This window comes from Odocoileus virginianus, chromosome 2 (assembly GCF_023699985.2).
Source record: "Odocoileus virginianus isolate 20LAN1187 ecotype Illinois chromosome 2, Ovbor_1.2, whole genome shotgun sequence".
Lineage (NCBI taxonomy): Eukaryota > Metazoa > Chordata > Mammalia > Artiodactyla > Cervidae > Odocoileus > Odocoileus virginianus.
The window spans coordinates 74,761,786-74,780,560 of NC_069675.1; the positions used below are offsets into that span (position 1 = coordinate 74,761,786).

The 18,775-nt window shown below is 34.0% G+C and overlaps 1 protein-coding gene across 10 annotated transcripts in view; it reads left to right on the forward strand.

The window, feature by feature from the left end:
• Window positions 1-18,775, forward strand: part of PUM2 (pumilio RNA binding family member 2) — a 97,206-nt gene that overhangs the window by 19,933 nt on the left and 58,498 nt on the right. For 6 of the 10 annotated variants that reach the window (XM_020898280.2, XM_020898279.2, XM_070451309.1 and 3 more), the window contains exons 2-5: window positions 5,050-5,118; window positions 12,285-12,393; window positions 15,117-15,304; window positions 15,870-16,039. In XM_020898280.2, the coding sequence (XP_020753939.1) occupies window positions 5,068-5,118; window positions 12,285-12,393; window positions 15,117-15,304; window positions 15,870-16,039 (518 nt within the window). In that variant the 5' untranslated portion in view covers window positions 5,050-5,067. Of the gene's footprint in view, window positions 1-5,049; window positions 5,119-6,034; window positions 6,160-7,027; window positions 7,099-12,284; window positions 12,394-15,116; window positions 15,305-15,869; window positions 16,040-18,775 lie in introns of those variants that run through there. The other 4 variants (XM_020898285.2, XM_070451299.1, XM_020898289.2 and 1 more) reach the window with 4 other exon arrangements.

Here is an 18,775-nt window from a genome sequence, read left to right on the forward strand (position 1 = left end):
CACCTCATTAATTGTTGCTCTTTCCTTCCCCCCCCCCCTTCTTGTTAGATTGGAAATCACTGTTGATCTGTGTTCAAATTCACTTTTTATTTTCAACTTACTGTTAAGTGATCAACTATCAGTCCTAAAGGAAATCAACCCTGAATGTTTATTGGAAGGACTGATGCTGAAGCTCCAGTTCTTTAGCCACCTGATATGAAGAGCTGACTCACTGGAAAAGACCCTGATGGTTGAGGGCAGCAGGAGAAGAGGGTGACAGAAGATGAGATGGATAGCATGGTTGAATAGCATCACCAACTTAATGGACCTGAGTTTAAGCAAACTGGGAGATACTGAAGGACAGGGAAGCCTGGCGTGCTGCAGTCATGGGGTTGCAAAGAATCGGACACATCTTAGCAACTGAACAACAGCAACTGTTAAGTGCATCCAGTGAAATTTTTAAAAGATATTTTTCAGTTTTAGAAGGTCTATTTGATTGTTCATAGTTTTGCTTTTTTCTTTGCTGGAATTTATTTTTTCATTTATTAGTGTGTTTTTCCTTTCATCTTTGAGCACAGTTATAATACTTATTTTAAGATCTTTGCTAATTCTAACTTCTAGGTCATCTTGGGGTTGGTCTTTCATTGGTTGACTTTTTCCATAGTCAGGGTCACACGTTCTTGTTTTTCTATGTGTCTAGTAATTTTGGATTGTGTTTTAGTCTTTATGATTGTTTTTGTTCTCATGGAACTCAAACCCCAAGTTTCCATAACTTCTGTGGACATCAGCAGCAGACATTTCTGCTTAGTCCTTTTATCCATAATTGGGCTGCTTGCAGTCAGCCCCACACAAATGCAGTTGAGGGATTGTTTAAACATCTGAGTTGAATTTATGCACAAGGTTCAGTTCTAGACTATCCTCCAGTTTGTTATTTCCTTTGCCTTCAATTTGTTTTTATATTTTTTTCAGTTGTTTAGATACTAAGTCGTGTCCAACTCTTGTGATCCCATGGACTATAGCCTGCCAGGCTCCTCTGTCTCTAGGATTTCCCAGGCAAGAATACTAGAGTAGATTACCCTTTCCTTTTCCAGGAGATTTCTGACCCAGAGATTGAACCCATGTATCCTGCATTGGCAGGTGGCTTCTTTACCGCTGCCACCAGGAAGGCCCATTTTGTCCAGAGTTAAATGCAGGAGGGTTTGGCCTGATAGGAGCTACTCTTCCATTTACCAGAAAATGTGACTGATTTAAATTCTTTGAGGACAGTGACCATATTTTAATTCATTCTTTTCTCTGTAAAATCTTGCACACTGAATATGCCCAATAGAGGCTTATTAATGGAAGGATGAATAAAGTTATCACTTTCTAAGAACTGTTAATGAATCTAGCTCTTCTAGCAAGTTAAGAGAAAAGGATGGCTTATTTGCTATCCATACATCTTCCATGTGTCTTCTTTGATGTAATACCTGTTTAAATCTTTTGCCCATTTTTTAATTGGGTTGTTTGTTCTCTTATTTTTATTAAAGAATTTTAAGTGTATCTTGGACACAAATCCTGTATCTGACATGATTTGCAGATATTTTCCTCCTATCTGTAGTTTGTTTTTTCTTTCTCTTTATAAGTATCTTTTGTAGAACGTTTTTATTGCTGATGTCAAATTTTTAGACATAAGTTTTTCTTTTGTGGACCCTGCTTTTGATGTTGATCTAAAAACTCACTACCAAATTCAGGGTCACATAGCTTTGCTGTTTTCCTAGAAGTTTGATAATGTTAAGTGTTGCATTTAGGTGTATGATCCATTTTGAGTTAATTTTTATATCATGGTGTGTGTTGACGTTCATGTTTTTGCATATGGACTTCGAGTTGTTCAAGTACCATTTGATGAAACAATTGAAGAACTTTTCTAATAGCTAACTTTTGAATGCTTGCCTACCCAGACTTTTGTTTTACGTTACCTAATTCACTTTTCACAGCATGCCATGTGGAAGCTGCTGCTGCTGCTGTTTTTCCATGCGGAAATTGAGAAAAAATAATTTAGATTAGTTGTTTAGAGTTACAGAACTACTAGCTGTCAGAACTGTAATTTGAATCCAGTTCTCTCCCTTTCTAAGCCACATTGAGGAGAAGTCAAGAATTAAAATATGAGATTCATATGGTCAGAGTACAATTTAGAAAAATGGCAGCTTACTACATTTTTGAGGTTAGATTGTAGGGTGGGAAGATAGAAGATTGCAAGAGATGGTGGTGGTCTGACCAACCAGACAACTGAAAATTAGATTTAAGTAAGGTAGGAGGTTGACTTTGATGATTGGATATTGGTATAAGAAAGGAAAGAATTAATTTGTAAGTGTAGAATACAGAAGAGTAAGATTGGAATTTCCTATGCTACCTCCTGGGAATGGGAGAAAGGAAAGACGTGGAAATACTGAAGAGGAGAGAGATTTGGTTTATAAATACAAACTGGGAGTGAGGTCCTGTGGATATACCATTTAAGTATCAAAGCACTTAGAGTGGATGAGATTGCTTGGGCTAAAGGTTAGAATTCTGAGGAACACTGACATTTATGAGTTGAGTAGACATATAGGAGTTTGTGAAGAAGCCTGAGAAGAAGTAACTAAACACATAAGAAAGTAAAAAGAATTGTAAGAGAATGCCTAACAACAGAACAGCATTATAAGAAGAGAGGAAGTGCTTTGTAATATCAAATACTATGGAATTGTAAAGCGAGAGAACTGACTGGGAAAAATACTAAAGAGGATTACATTGTAAGGCTTCAAAGTTTGAAGGCTGTGAGTTTGTAGTGGCTTCAGTTTTGAATGGTTTTCTCCAGCAGTACTTAACATTAGGAGGCAAAGAGACTATGACTTAAGAACACATTGTCACATGAAAGGTAAAAAGCAGTTTAAACTGTTAGAAATGGTAAAAGAAAAATATGCTGTAGTTTAGTTTGAGAAGAAGGGAAAAGAATTATTCTTTTAAGTTATGGTTGATTTACATTATTAGTTTCAGGTGTACAGCATAGTGATTGATTATTTTTATAAATTCTGCTCGGTTGAAAGTTCTTACAGGTAATGACTGCCTGCCTGTGCTGCGCAGTGTGTCCTGTTGCTTCCCATTTCATGCACAGTAGTTTGTACCTCTTACTCTCACACCCCTGATCTGCACTCCCCTTCCTTTGGCGACCAGTAGCTTGTTTTTTCTATCTGTGAGATTGTTTCTGCCTTGCATGTATATTCATTTGTATTATTTTCTAGATTTCACATATAAGTGATATCATACAATACTTTCTGTGACTTATTTCACTAGGCATAATACTCTCTGGGTTCATCCACATTGCTGCAAATGGCAGAATTTTGTTCTTTTTATGATTGAGTAATGTTCCATTGTCTGTAAACACCACGTTTTTATTTCATTTGTCTGTTAATAGGCATTTGGGTTGCTTCCATGTTTTGGCCATTGTAAGTAGTGCTTCTGTGAACATTGGGATACATGTATCTTTTTGAATTGATATTTTCCAGTTAGATACCCAGGAGTGAAATTGCTGGATCATATGGTGGTTCTATTTTTAGTGTTTTGAGGAACCAACATACTGTTTGCATAGTGGCGGCTGTACCAGTCTACGTTTCCACCAACAGTGTACAAGGCTTCACTTTTCTCCACATCCTCTCCAACATTTGTTGTTTGTAGATCTTTTGATGACAGCCATTCTGATAATTGTGAGGTGGTATCTCATTTTGATTTGCATTTTTCTAATAATTGGTGGTATTGAGAATCTTTTCACTTGCCTGTTAGCCATCTGTATTTCTTCTTTGGAAAAATGTCTGTTCAGATCCTCTGCCCATTATCTGATTTGAGGTGTGAGTTTGTTTGTTTGTTTGTTTGTTTTGCAGGTGGTGGGTTTTGGTGTTTTTTTAATGTGTGGTGTATGAGCTGTTTGTTTTGGATATTAACCCCTCATATTATTTGCATCATTAGTCATATTATTTGCAAATATTTTTCTCCCATTCTATTGGTTGTCTTTTCAGTTTGTCGATTTTCCTGTACAAAAAGCTTTTAATTAGATTCCATTTGTTTATTTCTGCACTTATTTTGTCTTAGGAGACAGATCCAAAAAATACTGCTGTGATTTATGTCAGAGTGTTCTGCCAATGTTCTCTTCCAAGAGTTTTGTGGTTTCTTATATTTAGGTCTTTAATCCATTTTTAGCTCATTTCTTATGTGATGTGAGATAATATTCTAACCTCATTGTTTTATGTGTAACTGTCCAGTTTTCCCAGCTTGTTAAAGAGACTGTCTTTCCATTGTATACTCTTGCCTCCTTTGTTGTAGATTAATTGGCTCTAAGTGCATGGGTTGATTTCTGGGCTCTTTATTCTGGTCCATTGATCTCTGTGTTTATTTTTGTGCCATTTCCATGCTCTCTTGCTAGTTGTAGGGAAAGGAATTGTTTTTAAGGGAACCTTTGAATATTAAAAAATATCAAAGCTGATTAATTTTTTTATCATTGGTATAAGATCTACAAATAATAAAATTCTGAGAAATTTTGAGAACTGAAAAAAGTAGTACAAAGTAATAATTTTGTAGTAGGAACTACAACATTTTTTTAAAAAGAAGATAACTGTTGGGACTTCCCTGATAGTGCAGGGAAGATTCTGGGCTGGTTAAGATTCTCTGCTTCCACTGCAGGGGGTCTGGGTTCAATCCCTGATCTGGAAACTAAGATCCCACATGCCTCATGTCACAGCCACACACAAAAAAGATAACTGTATTGTAGTACTTGAGCTCACTTTTTCTGTTCGTTACTTCCCATGTATTCCTTTGCTCAAGAAACTAGTAGCGATTTCTTTTGGCACACAGAATAATCCAAGAACCCTTGAACCTCCTGGTTTTCCCACAGATTTTAGTGTTGATTGCTATGGTACTCTATCTAGGAAACCTATCTTTATATAGAAACGGATTCTTGTCCATCTCAGCTCATACTGTAACATCAGTAATAGCAGAATGTAATATAAAAATAGTTGATGCAGTCTAAGATTTTCTTTTTCTAATTTTGTTTTTGTTATTCAACAGGTTTGATCTGTGGATGAAATGAATCATGATTTTCAAGCTCTTGCATTAGAATCTCGGGGAATGGGAGAGGTAAATATTTATGAATACTAAGGATGTGTATCTCACTTTGTCTTTGAGCCACTGAAACTTGTTTATTAACTGTAAATCTTTTTAAAATAGTGGTGATATCTTCCAAATGATGTGGGCTTTTAAAATCTATAGTTGTGGAAATCTCAGCCTTTTTTTTTTTTTTTTAAACTTTTAGTAGTAATGTTAGTGGGATTATTGTGTCTAGTTGATTTGATTGACCTGGTTAGATAATGTCATATTTTGGTAATGGACCATAATAACTTTGATCAGAAAAGACCTCTCCTTGATCTTTGTTCTGCTGTTTTATATATGTATGCTATGTTTGCTTTAGCCACACTTAATTGTTCACTATCCTCTCACAAAAATTTCTCCTTGTTCATTGTTTGCTTAATAAACTTCTAATCCTCTGCAGGACTCTACTGAAAAAAGGCTCTTCTGTTTGCTATTTGCAGTAAAGTTAATTACTTCATCTGACTTCTCGTGGATCTTCATACATACTTTTATTATAATACTGGTTACAGTTTGTTCATTTTATATTAGTCTCCTCTGTAGATTGTTAGCTTTGAATGACTAGCACACAGTGAGCACTCCTAATACTTTGGATTTTATCAGTCCTGTTTTATGATTTTCATTGGGACATCCCATTTAACCTCATCATTACATGATTTAAGGCATCAAAAATACTTAGTTTTCCATATACCTAAATGAATATTTAGAAGACTTTAATTGACTATGAAAACCCTTGTGGTCACATTTTGATTTGTCATGTTCTGTAATACTAACATAGTGTGGACTTTGATAATAGAAAATAACCATGAACAGACCTAAGATGTGTAATTAACTGCTTGCTCCTGGAGATTATTTTACTTTGGTAGACCTTCATGAGACTCACTCCATCCAATGCTGTGCTCTTCAGATGCAGAAAAAGAGTCCAGTCACTCCTCTGGGCCACAAGAGGGCACCCTGCAGCTAGCTAACCCTCCCCTTCTTCAGAACAGCGTTTTCCAAAGAGTTTGTCATTTTCAGAGGACTGATTTAAGGGTGAGTTAAGGTGCTTAAGCATAAGTGTTGCCAAAGTAAACTTGTTAGTCCAGTGCTTAAGGTAAAACTCTGGGCCCTAAGAAAATTTGAGAGAGGGAATAACTTTTTAGTTAAAAGAAGACCTTGCAGCCTCCCTCCAGTGCAGTGGCTGCTTAGGCATTGTTTACACTCTGGGTGAACAAAAAGAAACAGTTCAAAGGGCTTTTGTTTTTTTCCTTGTTACTTGTTTTCTTTGGTCTTTAGAAAGTAGGATAACATATTTTAAAAGCAAGTTTGAACAGTGTTTCAGCTTAGTCTGTAACAGACTTGAACTTACTTTTTTTTTAATACCAAATATAGTCACACCCTTACCTGTTCTGTTTAGACCCCACAACACTTTACTTTCCACATCTAGGTTGAGTGTGTATTTACAAATTGACTTTTTTCCTCCCTTTCTAAGTAGTAGTTGATAAATCCAAAGACATCTTTGCAGTTTTAAAAAGGGTGTCATGATCAGAAGTAGTACAGAGAGTTTAGTTATTTGGGGGGTAAGAGGAGGGGTATTTGAGGTTTCTGGGGAAGAGACTGGGTTTTAAAATTATATAAAGCTTAAATCCAGGCTTTTCTTAGTGGAAATGTCAGATATACAGAGTAAAAGTGGTTAGGGTTAGGCTGTCTGGTTTTTTGGCAGGTAGTTAGAAGGTCATGCTTTTGTGACCATCTGGTAAAAATGTATTTTTTTTAATAAGCTGTATTCACTAATTAAGTTTTTTTTCTTAACAGTTTACCAGCTAATTCTGTTACTCTAAGAGATAGTGAGAAACCTTTTGAGGTTTTTGTCTCTGGGTTCCCTCTCCCACAAGCCTTTCTATCTTTCCTCATCTCACAGGCAGCAGGGAACCTTCTGGGATTTCCTTCTTTGCCTGTCTCTGTCTCACCAGTCTTCTCCTTTCCTGACAGGTGAGGCTTGTTGTTTTATCCCAGAATTCATTCATTTTAATAAACTAAAAGCAGGCTTGAGTTTTCTAGAATTGCTTATTTATTTTTTCAATGCAAAATCCTTTTCTAATATATTGCCCTATCTTGACCTTTTTTTTTTTAATAAAGCTTTACTTATTTATTATGTCTTAAGTTGTAAATCTAATGTACAAAGCACTGCATTGCATATAGGGTTATTTTCAAATGTACTGGGTTATGTAGATCATGATAGCTTTTACTGACTCATCATCAGAAGGACAGTTTCTTCTGGTTGTTCATCCAAAATAGGAATAGATTTGTAATCATCCATTCATAAACTCATTCTTTCCAATTTATTCCATAGCACATTTTTGCCAGAAGGCCTACCCGTTTGTATTATGTCTCGTGGCTTAAAAAGAGCAAACCTAACCCATAGGAGGTTGAACTCATTTTCGTTAGCATGTTGTTTTAAAACTATACTACAGAGACACATACCTACCTATTTTTATATATAAAAATTAACAGGAATTCTGTGTGTGGGTGCATATATATACATACACTTTTAAATAAGAAAAAGAGGCTCCTGCTTGAAATTCTTTAGGGAACCCAAAATTTAACTTTAAATCATTGAGTTAATGTGTTTTGGGGAAGTATTTCATACCTTAGTATGGTAAAGCGCTCTCCTTTCTTTTCTGACACAGTAATATTTAAAGAAAACATTAAGGAAAATTTGTGTAGTAAGATCCCAGGTAGTGTGGTGAAGTAGAAAACATATTGGAGAGAAGATTAAGGAGACTTCTATTTTCTCTCAAGTCTATCACTAGTGCTATATGACCTTGAAAAAGATTGACTCTTTGAAGGTAGCAATAAGAATAGCATTTGTATCAGTCACACACATCTCTCAGATGCTCTGATCTGAGATGCTGGGGATAACTGGAGTGGAAACCAGCTGATTAGAGTTCTGTCTGTAAATTCCTGTCTTAGCCATTCTGTCTGAAACTTTATCCACTCTAATGAATACCCACATTACATGGTCTGAATATCATGATAGCATCTTAAGCTTCTATTTTTTTCATTATGGTTATTTGTGGCCTAATAACTGGATATTTTTAGAAATACTGATAAATTAGACTACTGTTGGAAAGAAACATCTTCTGTGGTAGTTAAGTGTAAAGAATATGGGCTTTGTAATTAAGCAGTTAGGTATTCAACTCCTAATGCTGCCTAACTAGCTATACATGTATGTAATATTATATATAATCTTGGACAGTTTACTTAACCTCTAATTCTGTGTCCTTATGCAAAATATAACTATTAGGCAACTGTTTTTTATAAGTGTAGTTTCATGGTCCCCCTAGGATACTCTAAGATTCATATTTTTGGTCGTGAAGATATTTACTGCTTATTTTGGCATATGCTCGATGCTATTCTAAATAGTTTATTTATGTTCTTGTATTCTAACCTCATAGAAACTCTAAAACAGTAGCTTTATTATTATCCTTACTTTTCAGATGAAGAAACTGAGGCTGAGTTAATTATCTGGCCCAGTACAATAGTGCTTGAACAACAGATTGAACTCTTGAGTGCCTTGACTGTTGGTTCCCATTGGAAGTGATGACATCTAATAATATTTGCTGTGATATTAAGAGGTATTGAGAATGTAAAAGATTTGAGAGTAGTGTGATTTGAAAACATTAAGTATTGATATCTTTTATTAACAGAGAGGGCTAAAGTCTGGAAAAGCACCATTCTGCAGTTCTAGAGAACTCCCTTGTGGTTTTTGTTTTTGACTTGCCTAATTGTTAACATCTGTACCTTTTATTAACTTCTATTGTAAATAGAGTCATCTTATATCCCAATTTGTTCAGACAGTCCAGATACATGTTATCATGGCGTAATTGTTATTAGTACTCTCTTTCTCAAAACTGTCCCAGTTTGGATGTTATATATTTATTATATATATATATATAGAGTCTTCAAGTTCTCTTAATTCTTAGAATTATGTTAATTTTTTTGGTTTGGTGATTTTACTTGACAATTTGTATTAGAAAAATCTAAAGTGTAAGTGTAACTCATAAATTGTAGCAAGAATTTTATTTATTATTTATTTTGAAGTAGTATAGCAGTATACTGGAGTGTTGACTGACTTCTTTGGAGATGAAAAGGGCAAGGCATAAGTGCTTCTTTAAAGAAAGAACTAATGAAATGGTGGATAGTGGGGATTTGAATCTGTATGTTCACCTAATCATTTCTGAGTTGGAAGGACAGAGGAGTATGTTCTTGACAAGAAATGCCTTGATTTGACCTTGGTTTAGAGCTTTTGAGAATTAGGGAAGTAATATGAAGCAGTATTGGACAATGTATTTTACAGATCTTCAAGATCTCTTAGCGTTTCTTTTCTGTAATGTGCTTTTCCATTTCTGCTACAGTAAAAGAGTCTCCAGGGGCAAAACACTATTTTTATTGCTATTCCAACCACTGTACCTGTTAATCTTTTTTTTAAGCTGTTCTATTTACTGCCTTCCCCTATATTTAGTCCATTTTAACGTAATTTCTTGGCTAGTAGTTTCTCTAAAAATATTTGAAATCAGTGTCTACATTGTCACAGCTGTCTCTGGAATGGTGATAAAGGCCTTTGTTAGGAGAACTGTTAATTTTATTAACTACTAAATTGTTTGTCCATGATAATTTACAAGTGCTTGCAAAATGAATAGAGAGTCATAGCACAGTGCTTGGCAGAAAGTAGGTGCACTGGATAAGTCCTTGGCATAGACTCCCCTCCAGGTTTTATAGTTTGGGTGTCAAAGCAGTGATCTGTGAACTATTGTAGCACTACATGGAATCTTACCTCAAAAGACTGGAATAGTGTCCTCAGGAAGATTCTTATTTCTACTACCTCACAGGATGAGATTAGTTTGTTTTAGCCACTTCTGTGTCTAATAAATGCTTCTACTAATTTATGATGACTTCATTTTTGATTACTTATTTGTTATCCTTAGTTTGATATTAAAACACTTATCTTTATGAAGTATAGGATAAAAGTCTTACTCTTTCGAGAACCATTTTCTTCTGCCTGAAATGGCTTATTTATACAGTACTTTAAAGGGATTAACTTGGGTTTCACTGTGAATAATTGTTCAATAAGTATATCAAGAGCAGTGTTTTAGTATTATATTATCATCTTTACATTTTGTTTGAATATTTGCATGAAACTTTATAGTGAGATTTTTTTAAAAAATCAGAACAACCAAGGTTGTATTTCACTGGAATCTTTGTTAGTATAGATTATTGTTTAAAATGCCTGTACTTCAGGGAATTCCCTGGTGATCCAGTGTGTAGGGCTCTTACCTGACCTCGGTAGGGTTCAATCCCTGGTCAGGGAACTAGTATTCCACAAGCCATGTAGTTGTGGCCAAAATAAATCAACAAAATCTCTTTTAAAATAATAATAGAAATAAATAAAATGTCTGTACTTTAAATACAAATCATTTGCAGCTCAGGAAGATCCTAACATGCAAAAAAAAATTTTTTTTAAATAGAGAACTTAGTTTCCTTTAAAATTAACAGTATTTAGTTTAGCAAAAGATCCATAGATTAGGCATATGCCCAAATTGAATCCACCCCACTCCCCTCAAAAGCTGCTTATCCTGTTTTTGTGTTTGTTTTGGTTGGTAGCACTATCATTTACCTTGTTATCCAGATGGTAAAGTTTTATTCTTTTTAATCAGCCTCTTATTTTTGTATGTATCCTGTTGACTCTCCTGAATGTCTCTGAAATCCATTTTATTTTCTCAGTTCTTTCTGTCAGTGCCCTGTTTCAGTTCTTGTCATGTTGACTCTGTTGTAATTCTCCTGAATGATTTCCTTGCCTCTGGTCTAGAATATCCATTATTCTTAGAACTTTGAGGTTCCTCATAATCTGCCTAGATAGCTCTCACAGCATCAGCTCCCACATTTGTTCCTCCGTCTCACACCCTGTTGTACAAACTATGCGTTTTCTCAAGTTGTGCCTTTGTCCATCACTTCTTGTGTCCTCCCCACCTTCCATTCACACTTTAAACCCCTGACACACACATAGTCTTATCTCTCAAGACCCCATATAAGTTTCACTAAGTTCATTTTATTATAGGTGTTATGTATTTGTGAGCTCTCTGAAGATAAGGTCACCATGCCCTTAAGGAGGCAAATACAGGTAATTTAGTATTTTAAGTGTAGCAATAGAAGTATGTACAAGCTTAATTATGAGGACCTAATTATGGGCATGGGTTTGAGTAAACTCTGGGAGTTGGTGATGGACAGGGAGGCCTGGCATGCTGTGATTCATGGGGTCGCAAAGAGTCAGACACGACTGAGCGACTGAACTGACTGAACTGAATTATGGGCTGAGAGGGATGAGTGTCTTACACATGCTTACTTAAATGTCACATACATTGTTTAGAAAACCAGTCTGTTCTTTTCAAACAAACATACCCTCAGTCTGGTTCTTCTGAGTGTCAGGAAAGGTAGACAGGAGAGACCTGGATGAACACTAAAGTCTCACTAGGAATTGACCAAATGTACATTTTTATTAATCATCAAATGGTTATACCAACACAATTTTTATATTCTTGTGTGTGTTACAACATAGGATTGGACACAGGGCTTTGAGATTATCTCAAAAAGTATTTAAGGTTTTTCTTAATGTATCTCTTCCACCATCCTGCTTCCTGCTTTAGAATTAGATCGCTACTGTTGAGAACATAGGAAGAATTGCGAAGTTCACTTCCATTGAATTGTTAAATAAGAAGAATTGTCTGTCATTGAAGCTGTAGGATAGGAGATATTCCAAGAGCAGTACTTGGAAGTAAAGAGAAAGGTTTAATCATTTGTATAAATATTTTTATAATCTGTTTTAAATTTAGTAGGTCTTTTGAAAGAATTCATTAAAAATACCACATGACAGTAAAACTATTTGAAAAATGCAGAAGTATGAAGTTGACTTTTCAGGTCTAGAGTTATTAGAGCCAGTATCCAAGCATAAATGGGGAGTTATTATTAACTAGACAAATTAGGAAACAGGGCACTCTTGAATTTTTGTTAGCGTTGAAAGCTAACGTATACCTATTGATGGTAAGTTTGCTTTCTGCTGTGTTTTTGCTCTTCGTAATTAGGATGAAATTTAAATATAATATTTTTTTTCCTTCCAATAGCTTTTGCCTACCAAAAAATTTTGGGAACCTGATGATTCAACAAAAGATGGACAAAAAGGCATATTTCTTGGGGATGATGAATGGAGAGAGACTGCATGGGGAACTTCTCGTAAGTTGTTGGTGTATGTGTGAGAATTCTGAATTTGTTTAATACTTGAATTTTTTTAAAACCCTACTGCCCCCAAACGATACCTTCAGAAAATTTGTGATATCTTCGAGGATTTCATGTGTCCTCATAATACACATTTTCGTATGTAAAGTCAGCCATACCTAATGGTCCACTTATTGATTAGAAATGCTTGTCACAGTAAGATTTTATTAAGTTTTATTTGAGGTTAAACTCTGATTATAAAATTCTGAATTTCCATTAAAATACAGGACACAATTTAACCATAAGAGTTTTTAAGCTTGAATTGTATCAGTGGATAGTGATCTATTAACTGCAGCTCAGACTAGCTTTATTAAACATTAGCCACACGCATAAAGGAAATAAACCCCCATAGTAAGATAGAATTCCCAGAAAGGGAGCAAACTTTGAATGTTTTTGATATCCATAGGTAACAAAGACCGAGGTCCAAGAAACTCTTAAGGGAAAAGGAATTGGAATGTAAGGAGTATAACTCATGGGGGTGACAGTATTTATTGGTAAATTACAGAACATACTTATATTCTTAAAATACTACTGATTATATTTTTAAATGTTTCTCATTAGTAAAATTTGAGATGTACATGTGTAACTTTCAACATGTATTTAACAAATAAGTTTCCGCTTTATAACTGAAAGCAGCTAATTAAAATTATTCAAGATGATCAAAGTAATATAAAATCAAGTTTCTGGAATTAATTTTATATGTTGAGTGTAAATTGCCAGGTACTTTTTTTCTCTCCAAATCATTAAGACGGTTTTAAGTCCTTTACGGTTTTAAATTTTGTTCTTAAAAGTAATTGTTAAAAAGTTAGGAAAAGCTGAAAATTTTTAGTACTGTTTGTAATCAGAATGGAAAGAGATTGAAAACTTTGCTAGATACTAAATTAGACTAAAACAGAATTTTATTTGCGCTCAACCAATATGTAATATAATGTGCCAGATTTGGAGAATACAAAGATAAATGAGATATGTGATCCTTGCCCTCAAGGAATTTTTTTTATGGATTTGTGTTAACCTATGTAGATTGAACTTATATAATTTAAGTTATTCAGTTATTTGGGCCAGGATACATTTTCTCCACAAAAGGCACTTTCTTTGCTAAAACAACATGCTTGAAAATGTGGTTGATACGCATGTTTTGATTTTTGTTTTGAAAGTTAAATGGTTAAGTGCTTTATTTATCAGAACCAAATATTTTTAAAAACATTCCAAAGCAAAACATCTTGAGCACAACATGGTAATGAGAGATATTTTCAAGATGAATGTTAGGGAGATATTTTTGGTATGTTGTATTTGGAAGACAACTGGTACCAACAGTAAAACATTTAAGCAACTGTGTATATATTCCTGATATATCTTTTTAGTGTCAAGTTTATAATTTTAGTTAATTCCTTGTATCACTCCCTCTCTCAACTTTTTTTGTTGTATGGACGAAATTTTGAAGATGAATATGTTTTTACCAGGAGACGTGAGAAAATTAGAAATGGATTATTTTGTTTACTGAGTAAACATTTATTGAATGCCAAACATAAAGAATTGTCATTCTATAGTTCTTTCCATGACCACAGGAGATTTTACCATACACATATTTCCTTCTCAGCTGAGCTGAATTATTTGTGATTATTAATTTCATTGTGTTCTCCTGGCACTTTTAGGCCTTTGAGCATACTGGTTTCTCTAACCAGAGTGCTTTCCACCCCCATCTTCACCTATTTTTTGCTCTCTATCCTTCATATCACTTCCTTTGGGATTCACTCTAAGACTGGGAAAAAGTGATGAATATGCTTTCTCTTCCCCATAGTATCCTGGATTATTTTTATTGAAGTGCTTTTACTCTTACTATGATCACTTCCTGTTAAACCTATAATCTCTTAGAGTTCAGGGACTGTTGTGTTCTTAGATCCCACATACACCACAATGCTTAGCATATTGGTTCAAAATTTTTTTCTGCAAATCTAGGTGTCTTGCCTCAAATGTTTTTATGTTCATATTTGCTTTCAGATAAAGTATTGCCTCTTTTATCACAAAATAAGTAGAAAAGGTATTTGTACCAGATGGATAATTTTTTTAAAAATAAATGAAAAACTTTTAGACTAGAAGGATTTTTTTTAATTAAAGAAATTTTTCTTTAATCTTTAAAAAAGGGGTCTTTTAAAAAAAAAACTAAGTGATACTTGGTCTTAAAGACTGTGATATTACTGGCTTTTTTGAATGAACTTAGTCATCTGTGTTTATAGCACTACAGTCATGTATTCTGAATCTGTCCAATACATGACTGTGATCCTGAGAAGTGCCTCCGTCAATTTAGGAGGAGTTATTTTTATTTCAGGTTTTATCTCTATAAAGTTTTTTGGTTTGAGTTGTTCTGAATTGACACTAGAACTTTTTAATAAGAGGCTTGAAAGCAGTGGAGAATTCAAATTGTTTCTATTGCCAGTGGCTTTTGAATTTGATTATTCTTCAGATAGCCTTTTACCTGCTTTTACCAGATGACTTTCTTAATCTGTATTCTCAAGAAATGTCTAAAGGGCAGTGAGTCTAAACAGATTGAAGATGTTTTTATAAAGTTTACAGTAACATTCAAAATAAAACAATATGCTGATTTTTCTTTAGTATATTGATGTGAATACATTTTGGTTAGCTTAAAAGTACAAATTTGTAATTGTTTTCTTTTTTCCAAACAGACCATTCAATGTCCCAGCCCATTATGGTACAGAGAAGATCTGGACAGGGTTTTCATGGAAACAGTGAAGTAAATGCAATATTGTCTCCTCGATCAGAAAGTGGAGGCCTTGGTGTGAGCATGGTAGAATATGTATTAAGTTCTTCTCCTGCTGATAAATTGGATTCTCGATTTAGGAAGGGAACTTTTGTGAGTATTTTGAATTAAGAAATGTTTTTAAGTTGCTGGATGGTTATTTGATTGTCTTTAAGTCAGTTTCTTATTCTGGCCCTTCCTAGAATTAAAGGTAATTTTATAGCTATTGGTGCTCTTATTTTCTTCTCCTGGCCACTTCTTGAAATACACGAAATTATAGAACCACTGGGAACATTTATAATCTTAATCATGTTACCAAAACAATCATATTAATTAAAAAACAAAGTTTGTAAGATTAAAATTGCTTATTTGTGGTAGTACTTGATATGACAGTTAAAAAAACAAAATCATCTTTCATTAAGTAGAATTTCAATTTCACTTGTGGTGTTACTGCTCTTCTAGCACCGCTATAGTTAAGGTTGCCTTAGCCCTTCTGTTATAAATCACTGGTTTGTACTCAATTTTTTTGGCCTTTGATCAATTCGTTGACTACAAAATTAAAATAAGATTCAATGTTTTTATTGTTTACATGCACTATAGTGTAGTTTTAGGTCACCTTGTGGTGCCTTTTTTTGTGTTCTATTAAATATTCAGAATCAAACAGATTCTTTTTCCTCAGGGCACTAGAGATGCTGAAACAGATGGACCTGAGAAAGGAGATCAAAAAGGCAAGGCTTCTCCATTTGAGGAGGACCAAAACAGAGATCTTAAGCAAGGAGATGATGATGATTCTAAAATAAATGGCAGAGGTTTGCCAAATGGAATGGATGCCGATTGCAAAGATTTTAAGTAAGATTTTCACTTTCTCAAGAAGAAAATCATATCTCTTTAGGGATTATTGTTACTAGCTGATATGACTGATTTAGGTATTTTTCCAACTTTGGGTTTTTTTATTTCCCTTTGTACCTTGTATTAATCTGGAGGAAGATTTAAAATCTTTTATAAGGAGTACTAGTTAATGATTATGTGCCATTTTTTAAAAAGATAAGTCTTCAAGTTTCTCTAAAACAATCATTCCATTAAGTAATGTTAGAAGTTGCTATTACCTTTCTACTAATATGGTAGTCTAAATTTTAACTGTTTTCTCCCTGCTAAAGTTTAGTTAATTTAAGGTTTAATCTGTGATTTTTCTTGGCAAACTCTTCTTGAGTTTGCTCTTAGCACCTTTCTGTAGAGTTTTCTCTTCCTTCTATCTCTGTATTGTATCCTATCTCCCCTTTTCTGAGTTTGTGCTGATACTTAATCATATTCCTGAAATTAGGACAGGAGGAACATATCAGACTTCTAAAAATTAGTGTTAAGTTCAGAATTTAAGTTCAGTTGTAGATTTCTTGTTGTCTCTTTATGGCAAGTATTTCTTTTGTTCTAGCCTTTGGACTTAGATTAGGCAGTGCACATTCATCTAAATATTAGGGAGTTGTTTCTTCATATCCTGAACTTTATACTTCAGTAATCAGATGCTTTGGGACCTATACCTGAAAATAGTTGTTTCTTTGCGATCTTCTGAACCATGAAATATCAGTTAGTTGTTAGGTACATGTTTGTTTATTACCTTTAATTTTCAAAAAATAGAGTAACAATACTTCTTAAAAACAGTGCCATTTAAATCTGTTCTAAATGCAAAAAAGCATCCAAAACCAGTAAACCTCTTTTGACAAGAAATAAATTTAATGCTACTCAGTTTTATTTTAGAACCTTATTCTGATTTGCTCTTCTGCTGTTACCTAATCTGTGTTCAAGGGCATGCATTTAAAACTGAGTTGATTATAAACCCTGCAGAGTATACATTTATAATTGAAGTGTTAATACACCATTAACTATAGCAAGAAAATAGCACCACTCATAGCATAATGACTTTTTCTTTTGAATCCTCTACTTTTATTTTGCTGTATTAGAGTTTTGTTTGAAAGACTATATTTCTCCATATTAATATGAACTTTACATTCATTAGCATTCTAATTCCATTAAGTTTGTAGTATGTTTTTTAAATTGCTTATAAAGTATTTCTGATGCAATATTGTCTTCAACAGTATAAAAACATTTCAGAGTAATAGCTGTGGTCATATGGTCACTATGGTAGCACATCATTATTACATACATTAACTGATACATCATCTGTTGGAATAGAACTGAAAGGAGTGAAAGAAATATATCAGACTTTTGTTGTTCTTTGTTGTTGTTGGAATATGATTGCTTTACAGTGTTGTGTTAGTTTCTGCTATTCAATGAAGTGGATCAGCTATATACACACACACACACGTACCGTCTCTCTTGGACCTTCCTCCCACCTCTTTCTTTTTTCCAATGGACTGATTTTAAAGAAGATCCTTTCAGTTTTATTTTTCTTCCCATATATTCTGAATGAAAAGCCTTTGGATTATTCACATGAAAATTTTAATTGTGGATAAAGGGGAAAGGAGTTTGAAATTTCTTCTCATGTTGCAAGGACAGTGGTTAATTTTGAAATAAAATGTAAGTCCACAAACCTAAAGTATCTGGAAAACAGTTCTTGTGATTAATTGCTTTGTGAAATGTTCTGTACGTTTATTCCATTGTAAAGTACCTATAAGTGGGGCAGTTACATATGGATAACCGTTGACATTGAAAGACAGGTTATAATAGTTACTACCATTTATTTAATGTACTTATATTTGAATATACTATGAAATGATAGTTCCTCAGAACAAATTTACTTCTTGTGAAGGATAAGATCTTATATAAATTATTTCCACAGAAGGAAGGGAACTGTTAATAAGGATCACTTATGTCCAGAAATTAAGTGAAAATAGTTTAGACTATAAAGGATGTTGATAAAAAGAGGAGAGTCGGTGCTTAAAATTTAGTGTTAATAAATTTCTTCAGAAAATTAAGACTAATCAGTAGAGAAAGTTGCTCTTTGTATATAAAATTATACTTTTCATTGATGTGCATGCTTAATTTTTGATAAATATTCATTTTTATTTATTTCTGATGATTTAAACTGAAACAATTTGGTATGATAAAGATAGTTTCTGGAGAGCTCATAGAGGGTTTTTACAAATAGTCTTTTTGTTATTATAGAACTACAGTGTCACCTCCTCTGTCTCAGAGAAACTGAGACCTGGGTGTTGAAATGATTTACTCAGAATTTAGAGTCAGGAGTCAGCTTTCTGTCTTGCTTCATTGCCCTTTTCTTTTGTATTCTGTATTATACAGTCTTTAGTTGTGAAGGCCATATGATTCTTTCTGGCCGGTCCCGGTCCCCCCCCCAAGTATTAGGCAAGATATTAGGACAGCTATGCTGGTAGACAGGATGGGAGTATGGTGGGTAGGTTTTGGTTTCAAGTCTTCTCATATTTGTTGCATGGTAGTCTGCTGTTCATACCTACTGCTCATTTTGTCTGTGATTTGAGACAAAAGTTTTGAGTACCCTAAGCCTAAATCGTGATATTGGACAATTTCCTTATCTGTAAAATTGAATTATATCTTTATGCTATTAAAATTGGGGGCAGTTGTCACTAATAATATTTTAAAAATGAAACCATG